We start from the raw sequence: 24465 nt of genomic DNA on the forward strand, positions 1-24465 counted from the left end.
TAGAATAGGTATGATTCTGGGCCTGTCCATGAAAATCTTAGTGTCTGTGTCATCTCTTCCCATTGTCTTCTTTTCACATCTTTACTATTTTCACATCTGCATGCTTCCTTTTTTCTGCCCTCCTTACCTGAATATTTTTCCTTTCTTTATTTTTTTACTTTCTTTGTTTTACTTTGTACTCTGCCTTCTGTCTCCTTGGGCATCTGTTTCCCAGGTAATATTTTCAATCAAACCATTGAAATACATATTGTGTTTTCACTTGGCAATTACTTGTGTACCTATTCATAGAATCTTTTAATTAATTTCTGTAACACTGGGCCTTCTACTAATTTGCAGATCTGTTAAAAATCCTTACCGTCATCACTACCACCCCAGCAAAAAAAACTGAGAGAAGATTTGAGAGTTGGAAAAGATGCAGGTGAAAGACAGCAATCCACCAGATGGTGGCTATGGATGGGTTGTGGTAGTGTCAGCCTTCATGGTGATGGGCCTCACTGCTGCCGTCCTCAAGACTTTTGGTCTGTTCTTTGTTGAAATCCAGCAGCACTTTGATGAACTTGCAAGCACCACTTCCTGGATCACATCAGTAACTATTGTCATCTTTCATTTAGGAGGTAGGTAGAAGCGCTAGTCTAGCACTTTATTTTAATGTCTTAACTACTCAAGAAATTTTTATGAGCTGCCTTAAAAAAACTCACAAAATGAAAACAAGTAAGGAAAATACTTCCTCCTTCTGTCTGCAGAAAATTGGCATTTGCTTCCTCTCATAAAAAGGTACCCATGCCTCAGACATGGAGTGAGTTAATGAGAACTCTGTTATATACACAGGAATCTGATTGCTTTAAAGAACTTCATGTACCTAGATTCATGATTCAATTTTCCTACAGGCTTTGAATCAAACCCCTTGGAGATAATCCTGAACTCCAGAGCTTGTTGGATCAAGCTCTTAAACCAGTTTGTGCAAGTTCACTGATCTCACAGTGACTGTCACTTTCTCAAAGTACTTTAAGGTATAAGGACTGTCACCCTAGCAGATAAGCAACCAGGTACCAAAACAGCGAACTCTCAGTCCTGCTTTGCCCCCACTTCTTTTTTTTGTCTTCATTGAGATCCCCATTCCTTCCATGTATTGCCAGTTTTGGCTCTCCTTTTTTCCCCTTAGAATGATTCCAAGTCATTGATCTAACAGAATACTCACTGAGTTTAAAAAAAAATAAAATCAGTTCACTCATAGCATAAGTAAGACAAGACCATGCAAGCAGAGGAAAGAGTGAACTATCCCAGTCAAAGGCAATGAGTTATGGGATCAGGTCAAATACCACATCTCACCAAACAGAGGGAAAAATAACAAACATACTGCGGTTGACTCTTAACTTAGTTGTTTACAGAGTCCTCTGTGCCCTTGTAAACTGGATGATCCTTCACCATTATGGTGCGGATTCCAAACGTGCTGGCATGAACTGTACAGAATTTGTGATGTCTGCTCTACATATTCTGATATAGATATATAGTTGCAATAGGTAAGTATCCTTACGTAATAAATGCTATCATAATTTTGTTTGTGAAGACACTTCATTGCATAGAAACTTTGTAATTATATGCATCCTACTCAGTCCACACCTATCAGTATTATTGCTTGTAATTGCAACTGATCTTTCTGTGAAAAATGTATTCAGAAGAACAAAACAGTAATTCAAAGTCAAAGTGAAAAGATAAAGCAAATATGGATTGAAAAGATTTTATCAATTCCATAAACTGCTATCCTTGATGCTTGATTTGCAGTATTAGAACTTGTTTTATTTTGACAGAAATAATTAATTGAAATATCAGTGAAAATCCTGCTGTTCCATCTACTTCGACTACAGAAATAAACAAATGGGAATCTATCAATTTGGTTTAAAAATTAGACTTATCACAGAGCTGTTGGCATTCAGGCATATGAACTTAATGAGAAAAAAAAGCCAACATAGGAAGATAAAATAACTCCAAGTCCTGTTTTAGGTTTTTTGGGATTTTTTTGTTTGGTTGGGTTTTTGTGGTGGTTTTTTTTTTTAATAGATATATACATTATATAGGAATGTATCAAGGATAGAGCATGTTAAATAATAATATAAAGAATAAACCAACAAAACTGTATTTGCCTATTCAGGTGTGAGGCTGGCCTTCTTCAAAGAAGGCAGCTATAATTTTCAGCAGAAATTGTTTTTCATCCTTTGAAATCCTATGAAAATAATCCTCTTTCAGTGAATAGAGCTTGATGGCCAAATGTTCCAAAACCCTTCTGTATAGCAGTTCGTAATGTCTCAGATCAGTAGGTAATTTTCCTTATCTTCTCCTGCCTTTGCTTCATTTATAGGGACCAGAAGACTTTCTGCTGAAGATCATCTGAGCCTCCAGTTCTTTGAGCATCTTTCCTGGCCTGGCTTAGTCTTTCTTAATATGTTCCTCTGGGAAACCTTCAGTGTCATTTGGCTCAGTACGAAGGATTATCAGTGAATTATTAATTTTTCCCATTTGGATCCTTTCAACAGCAGCTCAGTGCCCTGTGTGGAAGGAGAGCACATGCTTCTACTTTTGGGGTTTGCACCTGCAACAGGATGTTCAATTTACCACAGCAAAGATTCTCCCCATCACACACATAAACCTTTTCTTGGTACCAGTGTACATCTCCCATCACCTTTCTCTTTGCCCTGTGATTATCATCCCTTTCCATTGTTTGTGAGTTTTCTGGGTATTGCCCTTTATCCTTTCAGAGTCTAGACCCTAGCTATCTTGTGCATTTACAGTTCTGTGGCTAGCTTCTTTCTTCCTCCTGCTACCCTATGTTCAATTTCTGCCTATTTATTCTCCTCATTTTCTATTAAAAGTTGCTTTTTGGCAGTATTTCTGCCCCAGCTGCAGATCTTTCTCGTGTCTTTAAACACTTCCATGGATCTCTCTTGCTATCCTGAGCCTACTTTTCTTTTGTTCATCTTATATGTAAGATTTTCCAACTGTATATGTTTTATCGTGTCTTATTGCTTCCACTACATCTTATAGACCATGACTGAGTTCCAGTCTAATTTTTACATGCTTATCAAATAATTGTATTTTTGCTGTAAATGCTGATGAGACATTTGAGGTTTTTCTGCCAGCTACCTGCTGTCAGGCAATGTACGTCCTGCAGATTTTGCAGCCCTTATTATCTCTCTGCCAGCTTTATTTCACTTATCCTAGCTACCAAGTTCTCTTCATTCTTATCTTGCTTAACGCAGCTGAACCTAGAACCTGCCCCTACAAACTCCCTTGCTGACTGCCCTCCTTCATTGTCTCCCCACTTATTTCAGTTTATGAGCATGGTCCTCTTTAACCGAATTTCATTTTATCCCAGAACTCCAGTTTCCAGAATATCAATAAATCGTAGGGAACTGGCTCCCTGTTCGCACTACGAAGCCCCACCGAGAACTGGTGGTGTCAGGCGTTACTTGGGACCCCTCTAGTGGCCATGGTTTTTAGGAAAAAAAATCCAATACTTGGAGTTTGAAACTATCCCCACAGAAGAGAGTGCCTTTCCATGATAGGTATGGCCTTGATCTTCACTCTGCGATGCTGATGGAACAAACAGCCAGGCAGTATAATTGATCATTAATTAAGCAAAAATATCCCTAACATTTCAGGTGCTTCCACACAGTGACTAGAGAGCAGAGCTTTGGTTTTAGGAATTGCTGCACCAAGTCAGATCTGTACCTGGTGCAACTTTCCCCTCGTGTGTTGAAAAGTTCCTGCAGTCTGCTGAGAGAAACTACCACTGAAATAAAAATTTAAAAAATGAACTGCAAATTTTCTGGGAAAATACTGTCTCAAAATAAACCTTGATTTTTGGTCCTTTATAAAACATTTGCAATTCCATGAACAGATGATTTTTCAAAGCTCTAGAAGATAAAGATTATTTTCCTCTAGAAAGTTTTCATGCCACCCATATGACTAATACATTCTCAATAATTCAATTTTTATAGACTAGCCTAGAAATTCTATGGCTGGGGTTACACTTTCTGCTAAAACACTACACAAATTTCTCTCATGTTGCTGGTTGTATTCTTACATAAAAGTCAGTAGAACTGTTCTGCAAGGAAGGCACTTTAAAAAAGTCCGCATATTTTGAATATATTTAAAAATCTGTGCCCCAGGGACACTCATTTCCGTATCAGCAAGGATCCAACTTTAAACCAGTTTGGACCCTCCCTGTCCAGCAGAACTCAGGCTATTTGAGACAAGCATTATAAGGGTATTTCTCCTCGAAATGCTTTATTTGATTTTTCAGTCCTGTCGACCAATTTAATGTTCCTAATGTGTTTAACTTTCTCCTCTTGTGCTGCTGATCCAGCCCCTGTTGCCAGTTCACTATGTGTACGATACACCCATCGGGCAGTTGTGATCACTGGAGGACTCCTGGCTTTTTCAGGAATGGCACTGGGATTTCTCGGACTCAACATGGTCTGGATGTACGCAACAACTGGCTTCCTACAGGGTATGGCTTTATGGCTTTATGGATTTCTTTCACCAGCAACTCAGAGCCCTTATTTGAGGGTGCTAATGGTAGGAGTTTTAAAATCTGATTCCGAGAACCTGCAACCCTCTTTAAAGGTAATTTCCCTTATATCCCATGCTGAAAGTAAGAATCTGTGCTAGAAACCTGCAACAACAAAGGTGGTGAATAATTAGATGCTAGTAATTTTCACCTGCAAATTATATGCAACCAGAAAATGTAACATGTTTTATTTTTCAGTCAGAGCCAAAAGGTCTTTGAAGTTTTAAAGAACCTAAAGGGTGCTGAAGTACATGGACATATAGATCCCAAATTTTCTACTTTCTATCAAATAATGTGTTTTGAACACAGGCCCAGGCTTTCAGTTGATTCCAATCCTTTCCTTGACTCCAGGTGAAAACAGGCCAGAAATTTGTCTCCAACAGCTAGCAGATTTTCCTGGAACAGGAAGCAAAGCTGGCAGGGAATAAAATAAACCATTCCCAGTTCCATGCTGGATGCCTGAGAAAATGTCTGGAATTTGAGCCCTTTGGCAGTCATGGGCTGCCACATAGTTTCTAGGGAGCCATTAAAAATCACTGTAAGTCAGAACAGGTTTGAAGCCTGCTCAGAGCAGTTGGGCATGAAAATGAAGAGCAAATAGAGGTAATACACCAGCTTCCTTCACGTCCTCCTGATGTAGGAAAAATAAGGGTTAAGACTGTGCAAAGTATATGCCACCTCAAGTATCCTTGACAGTATGTTCTGAAATTATAGTAACCAGGATAGGATCTCTCAATGGACCAAGGATTTAGAACAATAGGAGCCATCAAAGTATTCTTTCCCTATTATAAGTTTATATAAAATATATCTAGCCTTGGAATAGTATCAAGAAATAGTGTATCCTCAGCTAACCCATATTGATTATAATAATAAAATGTACACCCCTTTGTGAATAATGAGCATACTAATTAGGAGACCTTTCCAAATGTTTGGAACATAAAGTAAAATGCTTATGTATGATGAGAGAGGGTGAAAAGTGGATAAGGAAGTTTAAGAACACCAATCAGCTGCATTTTGTTATTTTAAAAAAGAAACTCTTGGTGCCTTCAGTGCGCCTGCTGGTGTTAGATGCCCAGCACTGTACTCTGCAGACTAGAAATAAAAACAAGTGTCTCAACTCTGTGTGTTGATTGGCTCCTTGCATACCGGGTGAAGAACCCAGATTTTGGAACAACACTCCCTCACTTTCTACCCTGAACACAACTCAGCTTAACCTAGTGATCTGATCTAGCACCAGCCTTAATTAGGACAGCATGGACACTCTGAGATCTGTCTAGTTTCAACCACATGGCCATGTGATTTCTCACCCAGTGGCGAACTTGTCAAACCAACTTTTTTTTTTTTTTTTGTGAGAATATAATAGTGTATACTTCATACTCCTGCTTTTTTGCTTGAACATACAACTCACTCTTACAGAACATACACCACAAATATACTCTTACACATATTATGGCTGAGCTCAGGCTTCTGCTAGGAACAAAAATGTGTTTCTTTTACCAGGTTTTAACTTTGCAAATGTAGGACCACTGATTACTTTAATTTCCACCTTCACAAAATACCTCAATAGTGTCTAACTGGTGCTATTTGTTTTGGTGTTTTTCAGGACTTGGGATTTCTTTTTCATGGACACCAGCCATTAGCATTGTTAGCCATTATTTCTCCAAGAAAAGAGCTTTGGCCAATGCTATTGCCAGTGCCGGAGAATGTGCCTTTGCATTCACATTTGGGCCATTTTTCCAGTGGTTGATTAGTCAATATGGATGGAAAGGTGCCCTCTTGATCATAGGTGGCATCCAACTCAACATTTGTGTCTGTGGAGTACTGATGCGACCTCTGGCAAGCAGCTGCCTCCTTGAGGCTAGCCATTCTGAAACTGAGACACCACCTGGCAATGGTGCATCCAGGACAGACAAAGAGGAGAAGTCTGCCATCACTCACAAAACCTTCAACTGGATGCTTGTGAGGCGACCGGAGTTTGTACTTTATGCCATTTTTGGCATATTAGCTGCTATGAGTTTTTTTGTTCCTCCGTTATTTTTAGTTCCACTTAGCTACAGCCTAGGAATAGATGAATCGTGGACTGCATCCCTCCTATCTATTTTGGCTATGGTGGACTTTGCAGGCAGACTGCTATGTGGCTGGTATGCCAATCTCCATGTTACCAAAACTGTTCATTTGCTGACAATGACAATTACACTGATCAGCACTTCCCTGATGCTCTTGCCACTGGCTAACAATTACCTGTCCTTGGCAATATTCACTGGCTTCTATGGATTCTTCTTTGGTACAACAGTTGCCATTCATATTACAGTGCTAGCAGATGTTGTAGGCATGCCAGATTTTGACAGTGCTCTAGGGCTTTTCATGCTTATTCGAAGCACTGGAGGTTTTGTGGGGCCTCCTCTTGCTGGTAAGTTAATATGATACTCTGCCAAATACAGTTTACAAGAAGAAAGGGGAATGCTAACTCAAACTGAAAAAAATCTGGATCTGGACCCTCATTTCCCTCTTTTTTAGCTCAGGGGTATCTGGACCAAGAAATATCTGAAAACAAAGAGTCAGTTTAATTCCTCTCCAAGATATCGTGCTCCCTCTTTTCTCTGTTTTTTTTAAAGATACCTGTTCAACGTGAAAGCAGGGAAGAATGGCAGAGTTCACATATGGTGTTCCTGCTTCCTGAATCCCACAGAATCTCCCTTGATGGACTCCCACTGTCTTTCTATGAAAGCATACCTTTGGGACAAGCAGCAGATCCATACTTTCAGAGAAGAAACCGAAATTTGAGACTAGTGATGTTGCATAAATGCTGGTATTGTTGGGAGGGTTTCTACAGAAGGTCAAATTGAACAGCTTAAAACATTTGGCTGTGTGAACCTCAAGGAAATATTCACGAGATGCCTGCTGTTTTCAGACAGCATTTGAGCTAACCAATATAATAAACGGGGGAGGCAGCACATAAAAACAGTGGGAAGAGAGAGCAGACAATGAGAGAGCACATGGATTTATGGGCTGGCAATGAGACAAAGTCATCTTGGAAAAATGCAAGACAAACATGCTGCAAGCTGTAGGGACTTTACAAAGTGATATGGCAGAAAAATGACCAATGTGACTTGTAAAATGCAGATCTGAGTACTCATCCAAAGACCACTGCTCACGCACTACAGTGACTTTTGTGGTAATGACATCATTAATAGGTTGCAAATGGGTCAGATTGAATACTGGAACAGTTTAATTCACTTTTGATAGTACAAGAACCAGCAAGATTTATAGAGAATTTGAGACAGAACAGTATCAAAAGTATGCTGGGAAGATCTGAATAAAATACAAAGATCTTTATCTAGTGGCTGGTCACTAGTACTGATTACCTGAAGATCAGTGTGACCCCTTTGTGGGGCCACACAGTAAGCTCACTACACATAGTAAGCTAAAAAGAAGGTATGGAAGAGGAGGGAACCCTAAGTGCCTCTTCAGGTCTCCTCTCCTACCTTAAGAGTAAAATCTGAAAGATTTGTATTCAGAGTTCCTTTGTCTAACAGGACTGATGTTAGATTGGAATGAGGGCTAGGGAGCATGCTAAATGTGGACAAACTTTCCAATGGGAGACCAAGAAAGCAGCCTTCATCAGCCCACAAATGAACCTGCCATCGTACCCACTGAGCAGCAGATACTACCACATATACTGCTGCAGTACTACTACTACTACTACACTACTGTTTTTTCAGTATGGTACACAATGGCATTAGGTATTTTGGTTGGCTTAAAGCTATCTAAAAAACACGGTCTTTTTGTTAACATCTTTGTCTTTTTGTGAACGTCTTTGTAAGATGATGAACAAGAGTGCCCGTAACACTGCAGGCAATCTTGCCAACTGTGTCTCCAGCAGAGGCCCCTCCTTTCCTACTTTAAACTCTCCGGCTGAACAGTTGTGGTCCAAATCATAGCAACTGATGACAGCTACACCACAGAACCCAGGGCTACTGAGCTGCATGATTTGGGTTTTTTTCTGCCATTACCTTAATTGTCTGCCATGCTTTAGGTTGAAAAGTGCTTCAAACTGTATAGCATATTTTTACTAGCAATTCACATATGCAAAGTAAATGAGACATTAATTGTGTTTCACATTTTAAAATGCTATAATGGGGTGATGTTCCATGCACTCATGATGTAGAAAGCTGCATGACAGGTATGTAGCCTGCATACTCCCTTTGTGAGGGGATACGTTCACACTGCTGAGCTAATTCACATTAGGTTGTTTTCTGTCAATCATATTGCTGTCATTTGTTTCTCTCCAGGTCTGATTGTGGACATGGCTGGAGATTACAGAGCAGGCTTCTATATGGCGGGAGCCACTCTCGTCCTATCAGCTGGATTTTTAGTTACTTTAGATCAACTCCAACAGAGAAAAGAAAGAGGAAGTCAGACTAATACTAAACCAGAAAAGTCAACATTACCCTACCCTTCCCTCCATCTCCTGAAACTTCAAAACAGAAGGTATCGAGAACATGATGTAGTGGTGTGACTACATCGGACATCTTACAGCATTTCAGGACATATGGAAGTGTTTTATTTCCCCAAAACTCAATATTAGTAGGGTTTATAAAATGATGGAAGTTTTGGATAGGAATGTTTGAAACTGAGGAGGAAAGTTATTATTTTACAAGCAAACCACACCAGTAACCATTATCATATTATTTTGATGTTGAAGTTGCATTTTGACTATACAAGTCTCCAGTGCAGTCCCATAGGGCTGTGATAAGCAAACTATGGAAAACATGGTCTAAATGAAATTACCACGAAGTGTGTATGCAGCAGATAGAAACCCCTCCCCCAAATACAGACTGCAGCCATCACTATCAAATAGGAAGAGGCATCAGCTCACAGATGTTTAGTTTGGGGAAGTAGTGTTCAGTATTTTCAGTAAACAAGTTGGATGTGAAAGCAAGACTACGTGAATAGAGTTTTGAGCTAAAGGGTTTGCAGGTACTGATAAATAAATAAATAAACCTGATAAATGGGGTAAGTTACATGAATAGTAAAATTCAGTACAGAGAAATGCAGTCCTAAATTTCAGAAGTGAAAAGCAAAATACACACAGACAAAATGGAGAAGGATTGATGAATAACAGAGGAAGACCTAAGGCTACAGTGGACCTCAAACCAGGCCAGAATCCCAAATGCAAGCCTATACTAAAAACAGTAAATGTCTTTCTGTGCTATGGTTAAGATAGAGGAGATAATGGTGCTTGCAAGTCTTTAACTGGAAGAAGCATGTAAGTTGCAAAGAAGTAAGTGGAACAAGAATGAGAAAGGTTAAAAAAACAAAGCCTAAAGAAAAAGTTTAAGAAATAAAGTTTGTCTGGCTTAGAAGACAAAAAGTTGTACAGAGCATGAGAACAGTCTTCAAATCCATAACAGGTTGAGATAAAGAAGACCCACCTAATTCCTTTCCTTTTTAAGGCAATTAGTAATTGATACAATTTGCAGCAAGCCAGAGTTATGTAATGGGGAAAAAACTTCATTGTAGCCTGTTAAGCATAGAAACAGACTGTAGGGAGAATATGAAAACAGAGATAGCAGAGAACACGTAGGACATGAGAGAGAATCTAAAAATATTCAATTGTGCTTCAGAACAGTGGGATGGACTAGATGACTTCCTGAGGTCCTCTTTAGTCCCACATTTCAACTATCTTGAGGCTCTTTGAGCAAATATTCAATTTGAGAGAATAAAAAAGAGTCTCTATGCAAATCCGTTTTTTTTATTTGGTCATTTTATTTTATCAGTGGGAAGAGAGAATGTAAAATAAGGGAGGAAAGGCTGGATCACATTTAAAAAGAAACAGTAAAAGGAAAAAACATAGTACTTAAAAACTTTCAAACGATTACAAATGTCATAGCTGTCCTAGTTGTGAACTTCAGAAATTTTTACCATTAAAACACTTTATTTGTGAAGCCAAGTTTAACATAAATCACTCATCTAAAATAATTATTTCTTGTCTCATAACAATTATTTAAAAAATTTAATTTAACTTACAAGAAATTAGCCAAACCACTAATAAATCAACTATATGCGAGGTCTTGATTGCAGAGCACACATCAGAAGGGACACAACTGGGTGGGCAAAGTCTTGTAACAAGGCCCTGAAGTTTCTGACAAAACATTTTTCAATGATGTCAATTGAAAAAGATTTTTCTAGAAAGTATTATTCTTCAGTCTTCTGCAGTGTTCAAATATTTGAAATAACTCTTCATTTTATAAAATGAAAGGAAAGGGAATTGTGGGGGTGGGGGGGGGTGGGGGAGGAGGAATGGAGAGACGTTTAACAGATGCAGCTTCCACGTCTGACTTTGTGTTAAAATTCTGTATTTTATTTACAAGCCCTGTCACTAATTTCTGTATTTTGATATGTTCTGACATCTGACACGGGCAGGAAGGAAGGCTAGTGGTATCCTGGGCTGTATGAACAGGGGCACAGATAGTAAGCAGATCAAGGGAGGCGATTATTCCCTTCTGCTCCACAGTTGTGCATCCTTTTTAGGGCAGCAAATACAGGAAGGAAGTTGATAACCATAGCAGGGCAGAGGGCCACCAAGAGGCTGCGGGACTCGGGGTGGTTCAGCCAGGAGAAGGGGCGGCTTTGGGGGCACTCAGCAGCATTCCCCAGCACCGATGGGAGGGATGGAGGAGATGCAGCCGGGTTCTTCCCCGCGGTGCATGGCAGGAGGGCGAGAGGCAGTGGCACAAGCTGAAACATGAGAGGCTGAGGCTGGAGCCATGAGGACAGCCCAGCAGTGGAGCTGCTCCATCCTTGGGGGTTTCATGCCCCAATTGGATGAAGCTCTGAGCAGGCCGGTCTGAGCCCAGAACTGACTCTGACTCTGCTCTGGACAAGGGCTGGGGCTGGAAACCTCAGCTGGAGACCTCAGACCTCAGTTTTTGGTCCCCACCAACCTGACCAAGAGAAATGAAAAGCCCGCCCTTTTTTTTTTTTTTTTTTTTTTTTTTTTTTGCTAAGTGCACTGAATGGTATTAGCCACCTGGACACTATGTCAGCTGATGGCTACGTATCTGTTTAACAGCACAGAAAAAGCACCAAGTGGTTGTATTAATTTTGGGACTGCTCTTACTTCAGCTGTAGCAGCAATATTCCAAGTTAAGTTTCACTGGACTATTACTGCAGGGATGACTTGCAAAGTGCTGTTTTGTTCCAAGCTGCTAATGATGTAGTCAGTGTTGCCAATACTCCCTTTCTTCAAACAAATTGTTTCTGAGATGGCCTCAGAGACCTAAATCAGCAGCTCACCTGCAAGGAGTTTCTCACCCCACACCAGTTAGCCACTCACTGGTGGAAACAGGACTGTGAGGCTTTAGAAAGCACTGCCACCATTCTCTTGAATCCAGGTATGGCTTCTGGAGATTACGTGCAAGGAAAGTCATAACTCTGCCTCACCTCGATAGTGCCCGACTGTGTCCAAAAGGTTTTCACCCACAGTTGGTGACATTACATTAATGGTGTCTGTGCATTGCAGTCTACAGGACAACATGTTGCTTTCTGGAGGTGCCTGCAGTTGAGGTAGCAGCAATTTGAGGAATAGCTTCTCTTCAAAAAGCTCCAAACCAGGTCTACAGTGGAACTGCTCAGCCCTGGAAGCCATATAATACCTACTTCAAAGTAAATCCCCAAAACCATGGAGATATGAGGATCCTCAGCATCAACTGAAAGGGGTATAATTTCCTTATTCACTCTGACTGTACTGTGTTACTGTTAATGTAGATTTAGCACTGAAATACTTGAGAGTTTCCGCTGAAATTCCCATAAAACTCAAAACTAAAACCTTTACTGAATCGAGTGTCAAGGTACTTATGTTTCTTTGCTCTATCTGCTGTAGGAAGCCTCAAATGCCAGAGAAAAATAAAGATTATCAGTTCAGGGAAATAAACTAATGAAAATCCCAGGATCTTGTCCTAGAAACATGGAATCACACTGTCAATGGCATAAAAACAACTGCTGTTCTTTTTAAAAGGTCAAGCATGTTATTTTCAGTTACACTAGAAGCATTCATTTCATACCTATCATCAAGATTGATCAGTGTCCTAGGCTTGCAGCAGGTTGCTGGCTATCACAAAAGGCCTGGGTTGCTTTGGGGTTTCGCCTATGTACTTCTCCTTTTCCATCCTCTTCTCATCCTGAAGTGTTATCTTTAAAAAGGCAACACCTGTGGAATCCATTCATCAATTCCGGTGACTTTACGCTGATGGAGTTAGCAGCATCACCTCAGAGAAATAAGACTTTGTAAAAAAACCTATGAGAACCAGGACATGGCATTTCACCTTCTCATCCATCCAGTTCCTCAATAGGAGCACTGTGCATTTACATACCAGATGGCACCACAGATCCATGACAAAGTTGTTCTTTTTTTCCCCTTCCTTGTTATACTAGTAACAAGAGATTCATTAGAACACAAAATAGTCAATCAGTTGACATTTTGCCTCCCACTCTGCTTGAGGCAAGGAAGGGGCAGAGACTGGTTTTGGTATCATGTGGATTTGGTATGTCTGTTTTGATTCTGACAAGAAGAATCAGTTATCAGTTATCATCCTCTCCCAGAAGTGAAGCTTTCCTTCAGGAAAACACATGATTTGGTAATGAGCTCTATGACATTTTCAGAGTACTGCACAAGGGCTGGCATGTTGCTTGGGAACTTGATAGACTGTGTACACTTACTATTTTACACACAATGGTACCTACAGAAACTTTCTCTGCATCTCTTTCACCTTTGAAACTCCCATTGAGTTAAACTGGGATAATATAAGAGAAACACTGAACCATTGAGTCAAATGAGGAAGTTTATGCTCCTCACTAACGTTCATTCTTCTTTCTCCCTTTATTTTTCCCTCTGTGAAAAATGTGTTGTTTCAAACTTTCATGGGTTTAGCAAAAACAATTAGATTCTTCTGATGTTAATCACAGAATGGCTGAGGTTGGAAAGGACCTCTGGAGGTCATCTGGTCTAACCCCCATCTGATCTAGCCCACTGCTCCAGCAGAGCCACCTAGAGCTGGTTGCCCAGGACTGTGTCCAGACAGCTTCTGAGTATCTCCAAGGATGGAGACTCCACAACCTCTCTGGGCAACCTGTGCCAGGGCTCAGTCACCCTGACAGTCAAAAAGTGTTTCCTGATCTGCAGCTGGAACCCCCTGTGTTTCAGTCTGCCCACGGCCTCTGGTCCTGTCACTGAGCACCACCATGGAAAAATATCCAAAGAAAGATCAGATTTTTACCATAATTAGACAAAACATACAAGCGGAAAAATGGTCTGGCTCTTCCCAGCCCTGCACTATCTAAGAATATTGATGCTAAGACTTTTAATCTGATTTCCCAAGGAAATGGACGTTGATCTCTCACACGATCTGTTCTTTCCTATTCACTGTCTGTCAGCCATTTTCAACCACGCTGAGTCCTTCAAACTTAAAAAAAAATAATTTGTGGCAGGATAGAGAGGTCCAAATTAATGATTCATTAGGACAAATGACAAGCAGAACATGGTTCTTATATCGTCTTTTTTTCTTTTTCATTCTTCCCCCCCACCCCCCTCCAGTAACTAACAAACACTGCTAGCCCATCACAGTACACAGACCTCTGAATTAATCAGAGTGCCTTTTGTTGCCTGGTGTCGTAAATGGAATTACTGCAGCAAGAGCACAGGTAATTCACACAAATCCATAGGAAACCAGGCTTCAGTAGTTCCGCAGCCCATGGGACATACTCTACTTTTGTTGCAGCATTTGCTTACCAGTACAGAATTAAACTGTACGCACCCTAATCTAAGACATTTCTATCACAGTATAACAGCATCCATCTATGAATTTTTCTCCCACTATACTAGCTTCCACAGTGTTACAATGGTGCAAAAACTGTGCAGAAACACCGCTATTTAAACACATGTGAAAACACCAGCCCTCTGTCATAAAACAATAAGCCCTAAATCAAAACATGTTTAAATTTAGAAGTAGTCTGCCCACTCTAGGAGCTTGTACTGATTAGGCAGGTAAAATGGTGTTGAGCCATTTCTCAGAGGGTTTGTAATAAATGAAGAAATAACAGATTTTTGAGCTGCTTTATTAGGAGGGAAGGATGCAGACTGTAACAAGAAAATGAAAAGTTGTCTCCTTTCCTCTTTCATGCTAATTAATGCAATCAGAAGCTGTACTGAAAGGAATTTAAACTCGTGATAGTCATAAGAGAACAGATCAAAGAAGAAAAAAACAGACCAAGTCAAGGAAAAGAAAGCTGTACATGCCTTTCAGTTAACAGACAGAATACAGGTCTGAAGGAGGTAAGATTCGTATTATTTTATTCTACTGAAAATTTTCTGTGTTTCTTCAAAATTATGCTTCAGAAGAGGCTTGACTGTCTTTAAGTGAACTCTGAAAATGTTTTGTTTCCTTGGCTAGAATTTTCTTATTAAAGTCATTGAGTTTTATACTTCACTGGTGTAAGGTAGGAGGATTAGGTGGGTACTATCAAGTAGGATGTGTTATTGTGCTGTTTAAATGACAGAAACATGATTACTTGTGGATTTCTTCTTCACTATATTTGATCACTTAGATTTTTAACTGTTCAGACTGCTTTTAGCTGGATGATTATTCCCTGAAGACTGGAAATTAAGATTACAATATAAATTCCCTGCATGTTTAAGTATAGCTTGTCAGCAGATATAAATTAATATAACCATCTGAAAATCAACAGAGCTCTGAGAGTTTATGCTGATTGAAAACCTGGCCCTTGAGCTTTTACAGGGAATAAGAGAAATAAAGAAACAACTACATGTAAAGACAATATTAGATTTTCTTCTTCTAAATAGTTTTTCTCGTCCAGGTAAATTGCCTTTCTTTCTATATTCCTTCCTGAGAGATTTTACTTCAGAAGTCTGCCATCACTTAGTACCTAAAGAGACCATCTCAAATTCTCTGTTGCACTCAGGTGCAAATACCTTGATGTCGGTGGAACTATCAAAATGTAGCTTATAGTTACGGTTTTGAGTTTTGCCTTAAATTGGGACAGTTGCATATGTATATGGATCTACTCGATTCTGAAGATATCAGATTGTCCTGCCTCCCTGTAGTGGTCCCATTAAAACAAAAAAGTTGATAATATTATGCTTTAAAGATAACAAATTATTTATTGCACTGAGGCACTGTATTTCTATCCTGTAGGTTTGAGCAGGACCAAGCTTACAAAATGCCCAGAAGAAACCACTATCCAGATGGCAACTTTTTCAGAGGAAAAGGACACAGCTATCTTGCAGCAGCAGAGTAAGCATAAAGCAAAAGCTATGTTAGCATGTAATCTAGTGACAAAAATTTTCATTGAAAGAAATACAGAAAACAGTATCAAAGTCACTGCAGTATATGTGGAGTGCATTTTAGCTATCCTGTAGTTGTCTCTAGTGTTTGTCATTGCAGAGTCATAAAGAGTCCTCAACAGTTAAGAAAAATCAGAATTGCAGAATTCAAGAATCTGGAGTTTGATCCTATGATCACAAGTCATTAACCTCTATAACAAAATTGCCAGGTTTATTGAGGCTCATTTAGAATTTTCTTTAGAGGCTATTGAAAGGTGATCTTTACAGTAAGTTTTATCTCCAGATCCACATACCGCCCTTCAGAACCGCAAAGGGACATTGTCTCACCCTAAAGAATAATATAAATGAGAACCCAGAGAAATGGTAAAATACCATCAAAAAGCAGATGGAGACATTAATGCCATACAAACATGACTCTCAGTAAATTGTTTCTGGGTGAGACTCTACTTAAGCAGGAGTAATTCAAGCTAATACTGCGTTAGTTTTGGCTTACAATAAAGTATGTTGTGTCTTGGATTACTAGCGACAGGATCCCACTGATGATGTGTTATTACTTTAGGCAAATATTTGCAATGTGCTTGGGATATCTGTACGTGGAATGCGCTTCTGGTACTGGTTTAGTGCCCCCAGACTTGGTGACTTGTCGCACATACTGCAAGATGCTTGTTTCTCCATGTTCATCCCTGGGCAGAGAGAATAAACAAAGGGGAAGGCGCTCTCATAGTCCTTCCAAAGCGGTTCAGTTCTCCATAAGAAGAAGGTGGCTAGTCGTGTCTCAGCACTTGAAACGAAGCATGCTCACCTCTAACGGCCATGAATTCCAGTGGCCGCGATTGCAAGCATTTTTTTCCAGATATGCGAGGGAAAAGTGACTTTCTCCTTCCGGTACCATAAGGAGCATTCAAGATAGAAGCAGAGATTCCTAATAGCACAGCTGCAACTTGAACTGGAATTGCAAGAAATTGCATACACACTTTTCATACTAACCTCTGAATAGGTAGGGAAGGAGTTAGATGGCAAACATGCAGTTAAAATCACCAACACCAGAAATGACATATTCTGTGGGTGGTACAGGCTAATGGATTCCTAAAACCACAGAGCACGTGAAAAGCAGAAAGCAGTCTCAAAATGTAGAAAAGGCAGCAGTTACTTGGAGAAGCAGTCTCTCCAAGTTTTAACCATGATGGGGACAGTAACAAAAACAGTGGAGCCATCTCATAACTTTGGAGATCAGCTGCAACACAGCTGCACCAGGAAGCAAGTGAACTGTATTCTTGGGTTAAACAGATCTGCACCCAACACAAAGTCATGAGCGGGCAGGAGTAACTTGCAAAATACAGGTACTTGTGAAGAAGAAAATTCCTTTGGCTCCAAGGGGCTTCATGCTTCAAAGAGCACAGTGGCAGTTCAGACAAGATGACAGCCTGTTCTGCCACACGAATCTGCTTGCGTCTTCTTTCACGCTTCTTAGGGCACAAGGAAACACTCCATGAGACTCTGAGTTGGTTAAAATGATAGCAAATGGATATAAAAGGTCTCTCAGAAGCCACATACCCCATTCCTCAGTTCCAGCGGAAAAGCCTGGTGATTACTGCAGGGCAACTTGATACAAAATACATAAAAGTATGTTAGAATGGGTTTATCCTGACTCGTGGTCATTTTTTTTCCTGTTTTCTTTTCCCTTTAAGCGCTTTGCAGACAGGCAAAGAACAGAAAGATGGAGAGTGAATTCTGTATGTCTTAACAGGGAGGGTATTAGCACAGGAGGAAGGGTTTGTGACTCGGAAACCTGCAATCACTTTGTCAGCTTGCTTTCTCACAGATAGTGGAACTGTGCTACTGCTCCCAAGTACCCGGTAAGCGGTGGGAAGGATGTCTTACAGCACAGTTTGCAAAGCCTACGTTCCCTAAAATGACCCAGTGACACCAATACTGTGCCTAGTCATGGAACAAGAACTAAAGAGCTCTATGCTCTATTACTATAGAGCTCTTTATGAATAATTCAGAGTTTCTTACTTGGCGTTTTGAGGTTGTGTAATGATTGTTGTATCCAAAAAATCCTTCTCTCGCCAGCAGCTTTTGCAATGTGATGCAATTAGGATACATTGCTGCCTAGAGAAATTTAACAAACAAACATGAGCTGTGTCTCTGCAGGTGTGGCATTTAGTTTATTTCACATTCTCTTCCAGTATCACAATGCTGTTTGCTGGATTTACAGGCAGGGATTTTTTTTAGAAGCAGTAGTCACTGGTAGATTATTATCTCCAAAGCAGTATGTTCCTCATTTTTAAAATGCTTAAGAACTTGGCAGAGAATTGAGCTAACTGCTTAATCTACAGAGACTGGCTGAAGTTATTGACACTTTTTCTATTTTCTGAGGTAGATTCTGCTCCATGCCCTCCTCTGATAAAAGGTTACTGATACAAACTTTTGCTTTAATCATTCTCATTCCCAGAAGAATGCATCTAGTTCTTGTGTTAATTATTTTGTTTTGCCTTCCCAACAGAGTTCTGGGTATTGGACTCTTCATTTTGGTGCTGGCAATTTTACTTATGTTTGGCTGCTGGTGTTACAAAAGACGTAGTGGCTATAAAAGTCTGCGGGTAAGCATGGCAGCTCACTTTCTAGCATGCTGTTATTCTGACAACATATTACCATTATTTGCATTATATTAATGCAGAGAACATTGAATCTGTAATAGAACATCATTATCTCAGGCAATATGTATACTGACATAGACACAGGTAAAACTGCACAATACAAAACACACCTTGCCCCAAAGAATTTGGAAGTCAGGCAAAGGGGTAAGAGGAAGCAGGGGCATAGGGAGATAAAGCCAGTTGCCCAACATTGCACAACACATCAGTGGAAAAACTTATCCCTAAGAAGCATTATATTTAATATTTACACAAACCCAAGATGTGTTCTGTGTATTTTTATTTAAATAAAAATAACATATTCACTACTCATAAGACTTACCCCTAAATAGGGACAGATATGTTTAGAGTAAACCTAGGAAGCAGAGAAGAAAAATAACTGTTACAAGTAACTGTTATGTTCATGTATGGGTGATGCATTATTTATTTGTGTAGAAGTTGACTTGCAATTTTAAGATTTACAAAAAAGCAGGGCAGCTTTGAGTTTTGCTTTGTAAACATTACTTCTAAAATATTCTACTTTCTATCTTCTTAAAAACTATGAAAAGAAGGTATAATCCTTCCCATAACTTCTGTTGTTAGAAGTCTCAAAGCTTTATCTTTGAAGTTCTGCTCTCTCTCCTGTGAAAGGGAGGCCACTTTTAATCCTTTAAAGTGAAGACTTTATCCAATTATATGTATTACAGTAAAATATCTTTTAGTTATCCTAATGTTTCAAAAAAGATGTCACCATTTGGAATTAAAAAACCATACCTCTCATCTAAGTCAGCAAATCCATTTCCTTGTTGTTTCCAATAGCTTTGTCCTGTTACCTTTCCAGTGATCTATCCAATACATATATCAACTGGCAGAATACATAAAACCTTAATTTTCATAGTGAAATGTACCAAAATGAAGGTAATACTACAAAAAAACCCATCAAAAAGCAAACCAGAATTCTTTGATGCCTGCTTTGTACATCATGGCAAAAAGCACAATCTCTTTTTTAACTCCTTCTCATTGCAGATTGCTGCTTTCTGGTTTTGAAAATAAAATTTTTGTTAGGCTTTTTGGCTAGGGGAGAACTGGTACAGAATGTATACAAAAGAAATGGTGGGAAAATGGAAAAGAAAAACATTGGAGATTAAAGAAAGAAATGTGTGGAATAAAAACGAGGAGGCATTCAAGTACGTGAGGAGGTGTCAGTTCCTGCAGAAGTCCTGGACCTAAAAAATGTGATCCGCATTTTTCTGGCAATATAATTGGAGAATACATGAGAGAGAGTATGTCTCAGCAGAGACAGCAAGAAGTGACAGGTGGATGACCTCTCTTACTGGCTGGCACTGTGTCTGGCCCTAATCCCAGATTCTAATACATACTGCAAATGTGCTGTCAAATACTAAATGATGCATAATTTGTGCCAGCTTCACATTCTCTTCTTCCTTTCATCTTCCCCATATTGCTTTATGATCTGTCACAGAGCAAAAGTGCTAGGGTGGGCACAATACGAACCGTGGTAGGTGAGGGAACAATACTGGACTGCAAAATGGCTCTGCAGGAGTACAGAAACTTCAATTCTGTGGTAAGTTGCAACTCAAGGTTTCATTTTCTTACAACATAGTAAGACATGGTGATAACATCTTGGTAAACCGTCACTTGTGGATCATTTCTTTCTTGGGGTATACTGTTTAGGTTGCATCTTCAATGCCTCTAAATTAACTTAAAAAGTAGTATTTTGCACAATTTTTACTGTGAAAAGGGTTTTTTAAATGTACTATTAAGAATCGTTCTTTTAAAAAGTTCTCTTCTTTCACCTACCTTTATTCTTAAGTTGTATGATCATTATGCAATCTATTAGAATGATGTAACATCTGAATGCTGAAATATATTGCATAAACAAACATCTCCCTAATAGATGTTCCGCCGTTCTGACAAACAACAAATGGACTGTGTCTGGCATACCATACCCTGACAAGGATTATCAGGAAATGTTATAAAACCTCAACGTTTTAGGTCCTCTAATTATTATGGAAAGATGAACATTCAAACTTATAATTTTAAAACAGTTAAAATAACTTAATTGATAAATATATATGTTAAGTTATGGGTGTGTTTAAATAGTTTTAGAATAGGGAAAAGACTAATTTACAAACAATTTTAAGTAAGCTGCCCAAATTGTTAACATTGGAAATAAGACAAGGTACCTGCATCAAAACTCTTAAGGAAAACTTTCAATATTAGTCTGAATTCTCAATATAAAAAAATAAATTCTTTTTTTTTAAAAAAGTCCTGTCCTTATAATACTGAAAATTCTCTCTTTGGATGAATGGTACAAACAATATGAATTTAATCTGATGTAAAACCAAAAAATATATTGGCAAAAACTAACCTTAAAAAAATTAAAGACATAATAAATGAGCTCAGCTATTTTAAGCTGTAGTACCATATCTTATATGAAGGTAAATAGCTTGCTGCACACTTAATGTCATTTTCTTGTACCTCCATTTTTTTTCAATCTTTCACACCCATTTTCCTTACCATAGGTACCTGATGCTCCACCAGCTTATGACAAAATTGCTGCAGATCTGTCACCACCACCTTATTCACCTTAACAGAAAATCTTAAACTCTAAACATACCAATTCAATTTATTCATGCTCCCTCTTAATTTCCTGTACACGCTTAACTTTCTTAATGCTAAAACCATTTTAAAAAATCACATGCTTTCATTAGCAGTTGCTGAAAATTATTCCTGCTTAGTTTACAGAAGTGGTTCTTGAAATGCCTCAATAAATCTGAATGTGCTTTTGTTTTAAGTTTTTCATTTCCTGTGGTCAGATTAATACATTACACTCAAGTCTGGGCATCTTGCACTCTTCATAGATCTACCAAAAGTACATAACACTGAGTATCAACCAGAGTAGAAAATGTTGGCACCTTTGTTTTCATCTTCCCCATTTACTCTCCCGTTCTTTAAAAAATAAACAATTACCTGCAATGTAATATACAAGAATCTGTCATAAAATGGACAAAACCATTTGACTACATGTCCTGTTACAAAGACTAACCATTTTCCCTACCAGCAGTTCTAAAATTAACTTGCAAAAAGCAACTATGTTTTACAACAGGCTTTTACCTCACATCACTTACTTATGTACCTGTAATGAAATAATTCCACATAGCACGCGATCCAGGCAACCTAGGATTTTCTGCTTAGAGTCCATATTATTTCATACCAGTCAATGGGTACAATGACAATCTCCTTTAGTTTCCTTCTGGCTGTCTCGTGAGATAGCAAAATAACTTGGTAGATATAGAGCTTTACGTGTCATTTGTTTCTGACATGATGAAACAATAGGAAAAAATGTGTGAAGCCCATTCTGTGAAGAATACAGAAGACAGCAGGCTCCAAGATGTCAATTTTTCCACGTTGCCAGAACACTAGCAGTAATAGGAAACAAAGAATTGTGATACACATAAATTAGGCTACATACATTTGGTAGTTATTGTTTACTTAGCCTTTTTTGTTATTGTTTACTTGCCAGATTATTACTCAAGATTATATGCAAATCAATGAGTTTATATGCAAGGCCCAGTATTTCACAGCAGGAGGCAGCTAGAAGTGTACAACACTCATTAAAATGAAAAGTAGTTACAGAAGAAAACTATTTTCATAAAACAATTATTGACAACTACTGGAAAAGAATCCAGTTCTTTGTCATCAAATATGCAAACACAAACACCTTAAAACAAAAAAAAAGCTTTAAATACAATGTAGATTTACTTGCCTAACATAAACTCCATAAGTGGTGATAACTAGTAAGACATATGGTTTTAGAAATGTCTCTTTTGTAATGAAAATGTTTATACAGATTAGTATAATTATTAAAAAAATATAATTTTTAATAATTTAATAAAAATTATAGTAAAATCATATACTTGTTGGAAGGTAATAAATATCTGTAATTGCTGTGAAAAGTTACAATCAATATATCTTTTTATAAATTTAGTTGATATGTATATTTAAAAATGTAGAGAGGTACTTTAACCTATAAAGCTGTCTTATGTGTGTCGTTTCCAATACACACCTTTAAGGAAAAAATTCGGTGGACTTGTTTAGTGACAGGAAGAGGAATACACAGGAAAACATACAAAATGCCAGCTTATAGCTAGTAAGTGACAGAGGTGTAGAACACAATGGCTGACTACCTGTTTTGCAGAACTGGTAAGCTAAAGCTTGAGGCTAATGATCTTTAGCAACTCTGTTCCCTGCAATGCTCTACCCTGGGGCAGCGTCCTTTTGAAAGGCTGCATGGTGCTACAGTTGAATGCAACTGACATACACATTCATGGCTGAGAAAAAAAACGTGATTTCTATAAAGATTAATTACTATAAAGAAGTGAAGTGCCTAGAGTTATCCCACATATTTTTCTGTAGTATCAGCATTAAAGAGGTTACTAGCCATTTCAAAAGCTCATGAGGAAGTTAACATTGACTAAGTGGAAACATTAATTTATTTCCAGAACTACATAAGGCCAACTCATTGGAATTGCTCAGCAGCCAGAGCTGCAACTATTGAACTTTGACACTAATTTATAGATAGATAAAGGATAGATAAACCTTCTTGGAAACCTATCTTTACCATTTTCAGAAAGTTGTCCCATTTTTCCTCCCTGTGAAAGCAGCATTCTTTTTTTATAAACACAGCTAGACAGTGGTCTCAGATTTTAATTAGTGTATGAAAATAAGAAGTTGAGGTTCACAGAGTACTATACATAGGTGGAAGCTTCATCGCTCATGCTATACACCCTCACAAATTCCGTTTTTCAAATCTGGCTCTATACCCAACAAGGCTACACTGGAGAGCCTGGCTGTGGATCCATTAAAGAATGCCAATACAGGACAGGTAAGAATTTGAAAGCAAGAGACTTGTATTGCCAAAGGTGCATGCTGCAAGAACTGGCTATGTTATGCATTGTCTGTATTACACTCAATCACACTGCACTTGACCAAAGTCAAGCTAAAACTTTCTAGGATGTCTGTCCCCTTAAAAAGAAAGAGAAATGCATAGAGAAACTTCTCAACTACCACACATGGAGAATGTGGTATAGAGTTTTCAAACTTCCAGGAAAGGCTTTCACATTAGACAGTCACATGACCCCAGAGTAATAAATGGTGAGCAAAATTTAGATTTATAATTTCTCTGGTATGGTCATGCATGCACATGGAGAGTGTAAAAGTCAAAGATCTCCTGCTCCTCTTTTTTTACCCTCTTTGCAATCATGCTGCAATGAGATGCCTTGTATTACAACTATAATTCTCAAAACCATGACCTTTGTGCTTTATTTTCTGCCGCCAAAATGAGCAAATGAAGAAACCCATGGGTAATTTGAGTTCTCCCCCAGGATGCTGATGAAGAGAGGTGTCTGGTCATAGCTGAAGAATGAAGCTCTGCTTGCTACTGGTCTGCTTTAAGCAGCTTCCATCAGAGAGGCAGATGCACTGTTATTAAAGGTTATCTGTACAAGAGGATCTTAGCCCCAAATCTATGGCTATGCATGTAACTCTTACGTAGATACAATGAACAACTTGAAAACCAGGCCATTCATTAATATAGTGCGTTTTAGTCAGATTGGTAAATTAAAATGGCAGTAGCAGTTGCACTGTCTGTGTTTGGATTCCTGGTATGATCCTGCTGGATCATGTACTTGCTAATGAGTTTACAAGCCTCAGTGTAGCCTTAAAAGATTCCAGAACATTGGTCAGCCATCCCAGCCACTGCACAAAGGCAATATGCAGCAGGTCCTGACGAGTGCAATCTTCCTGGCATACTGAACCATGGAGTAAAACACTCACTGGGCCAAGAGCCATCAGTTAATACTGCATACATCAGAGAGCTA

At 38.8% G+C, this 24465-nt stretch overlaps 2 protein-coding genes across 2 annotated transcripts; both read left to right on the forward strand.

Moving 5' to 3' along the window:
• Nucleotides 1-412: 412 nt before the first annotated feature.
• LOC129199796 (monocarboxylate transporter 13-like) lies at nt 413-9086 on the forward strand. Its single transcript, XM_054810823.1, has 4 exons — nt 413-614; nt 4364-4507; nt 6171-6977; nt 8860-9086. The coding sequence occupies exons 1-4, from the start codon at nt 413-415 to the stop codon at nt 9084-9086; spliced, it is 1380 nt and encodes a 459-aa protein (XP_054666798.1).
• Nucleotides 9087-15805: 6719 nt separating this feature from the next.
• MLANA (melan-A) lies at nt 15806-21212 on the forward strand. The gene is made up of 4 exons (XM_054810473.1): nt 15806-15879; nt 18436-18532; nt 20046-20147; nt 21109-21212. The coding sequence occupies exons 1-4, from the start codon at nt 15806-15808 to the stop codon at nt 21175-21177; spliced, it is 342 nt and encodes a 113-aa protein (XP_054666448.1). The 3' UTR covers nt 21178-21212.
• Nucleotides 21213-24465: the final 3253 nt, after the last annotated feature.

The sequence above is a fragment of the Grus americana genome, chromosome Z (genome assembly GCF_028858705.1).
Source record: "Grus americana isolate bGruAme1 chromosome Z, bGruAme1.mat, whole genome shotgun sequence".
In the NCBI taxonomy this organism is placed as follows: domain Eukaryota; kingdom Metazoa; phylum Chordata; class Aves; order Gruiformes; family Gruidae; genus Grus; species Grus americana.

Excerpts from the sequence above, each read along its gene's own strand:
- LOC129199796 (XM_054810823.1), top strand. The coding sequence starts at position 413 with ATGCAGGTGAAAGACAGCAATCCACCAGATGGTGGCTATGGATGGGTT. Across the intron at positions 615-4,363 it reads TGTCATCTTTCATTTAGGAG|CCCCTGTTGCCAGTTCACTA; the intron begins GTAGGTAGAAGC and ends CTGCTGATCCAG. Across the intron at positions 6,978-8,859 it reads TGTGGGGCCTCCTCTTGCTG|GTCTGATTGTGGACATGGCT; the intron begins GTAAGTTAATAT and ends GTTTCTCTCCAG.
- MLANA (XM_054810473.1), top strand. The coding sequence starts at position 15,806 with ATGCCCAGAAGAAACCACTATCCAGATGGCAACTTTTTCAGAGGAAAA. Across the intron at positions 18,533-20,045 it reads GTGGCTATAAAAGTCTGCGG|AGCAAAAGTGCTAGGGTGGG; the intron begins GTAAGCATGGCA and ends GATCTGTCACAG. Across the intron at positions 20,148-21,108 it reads ACAGAAACTTCAATTCTGTG|GTACCTGATGCTCCACCAGC; the intron begins GTAAGTTGCAAC and ends TCCTTACCATAG.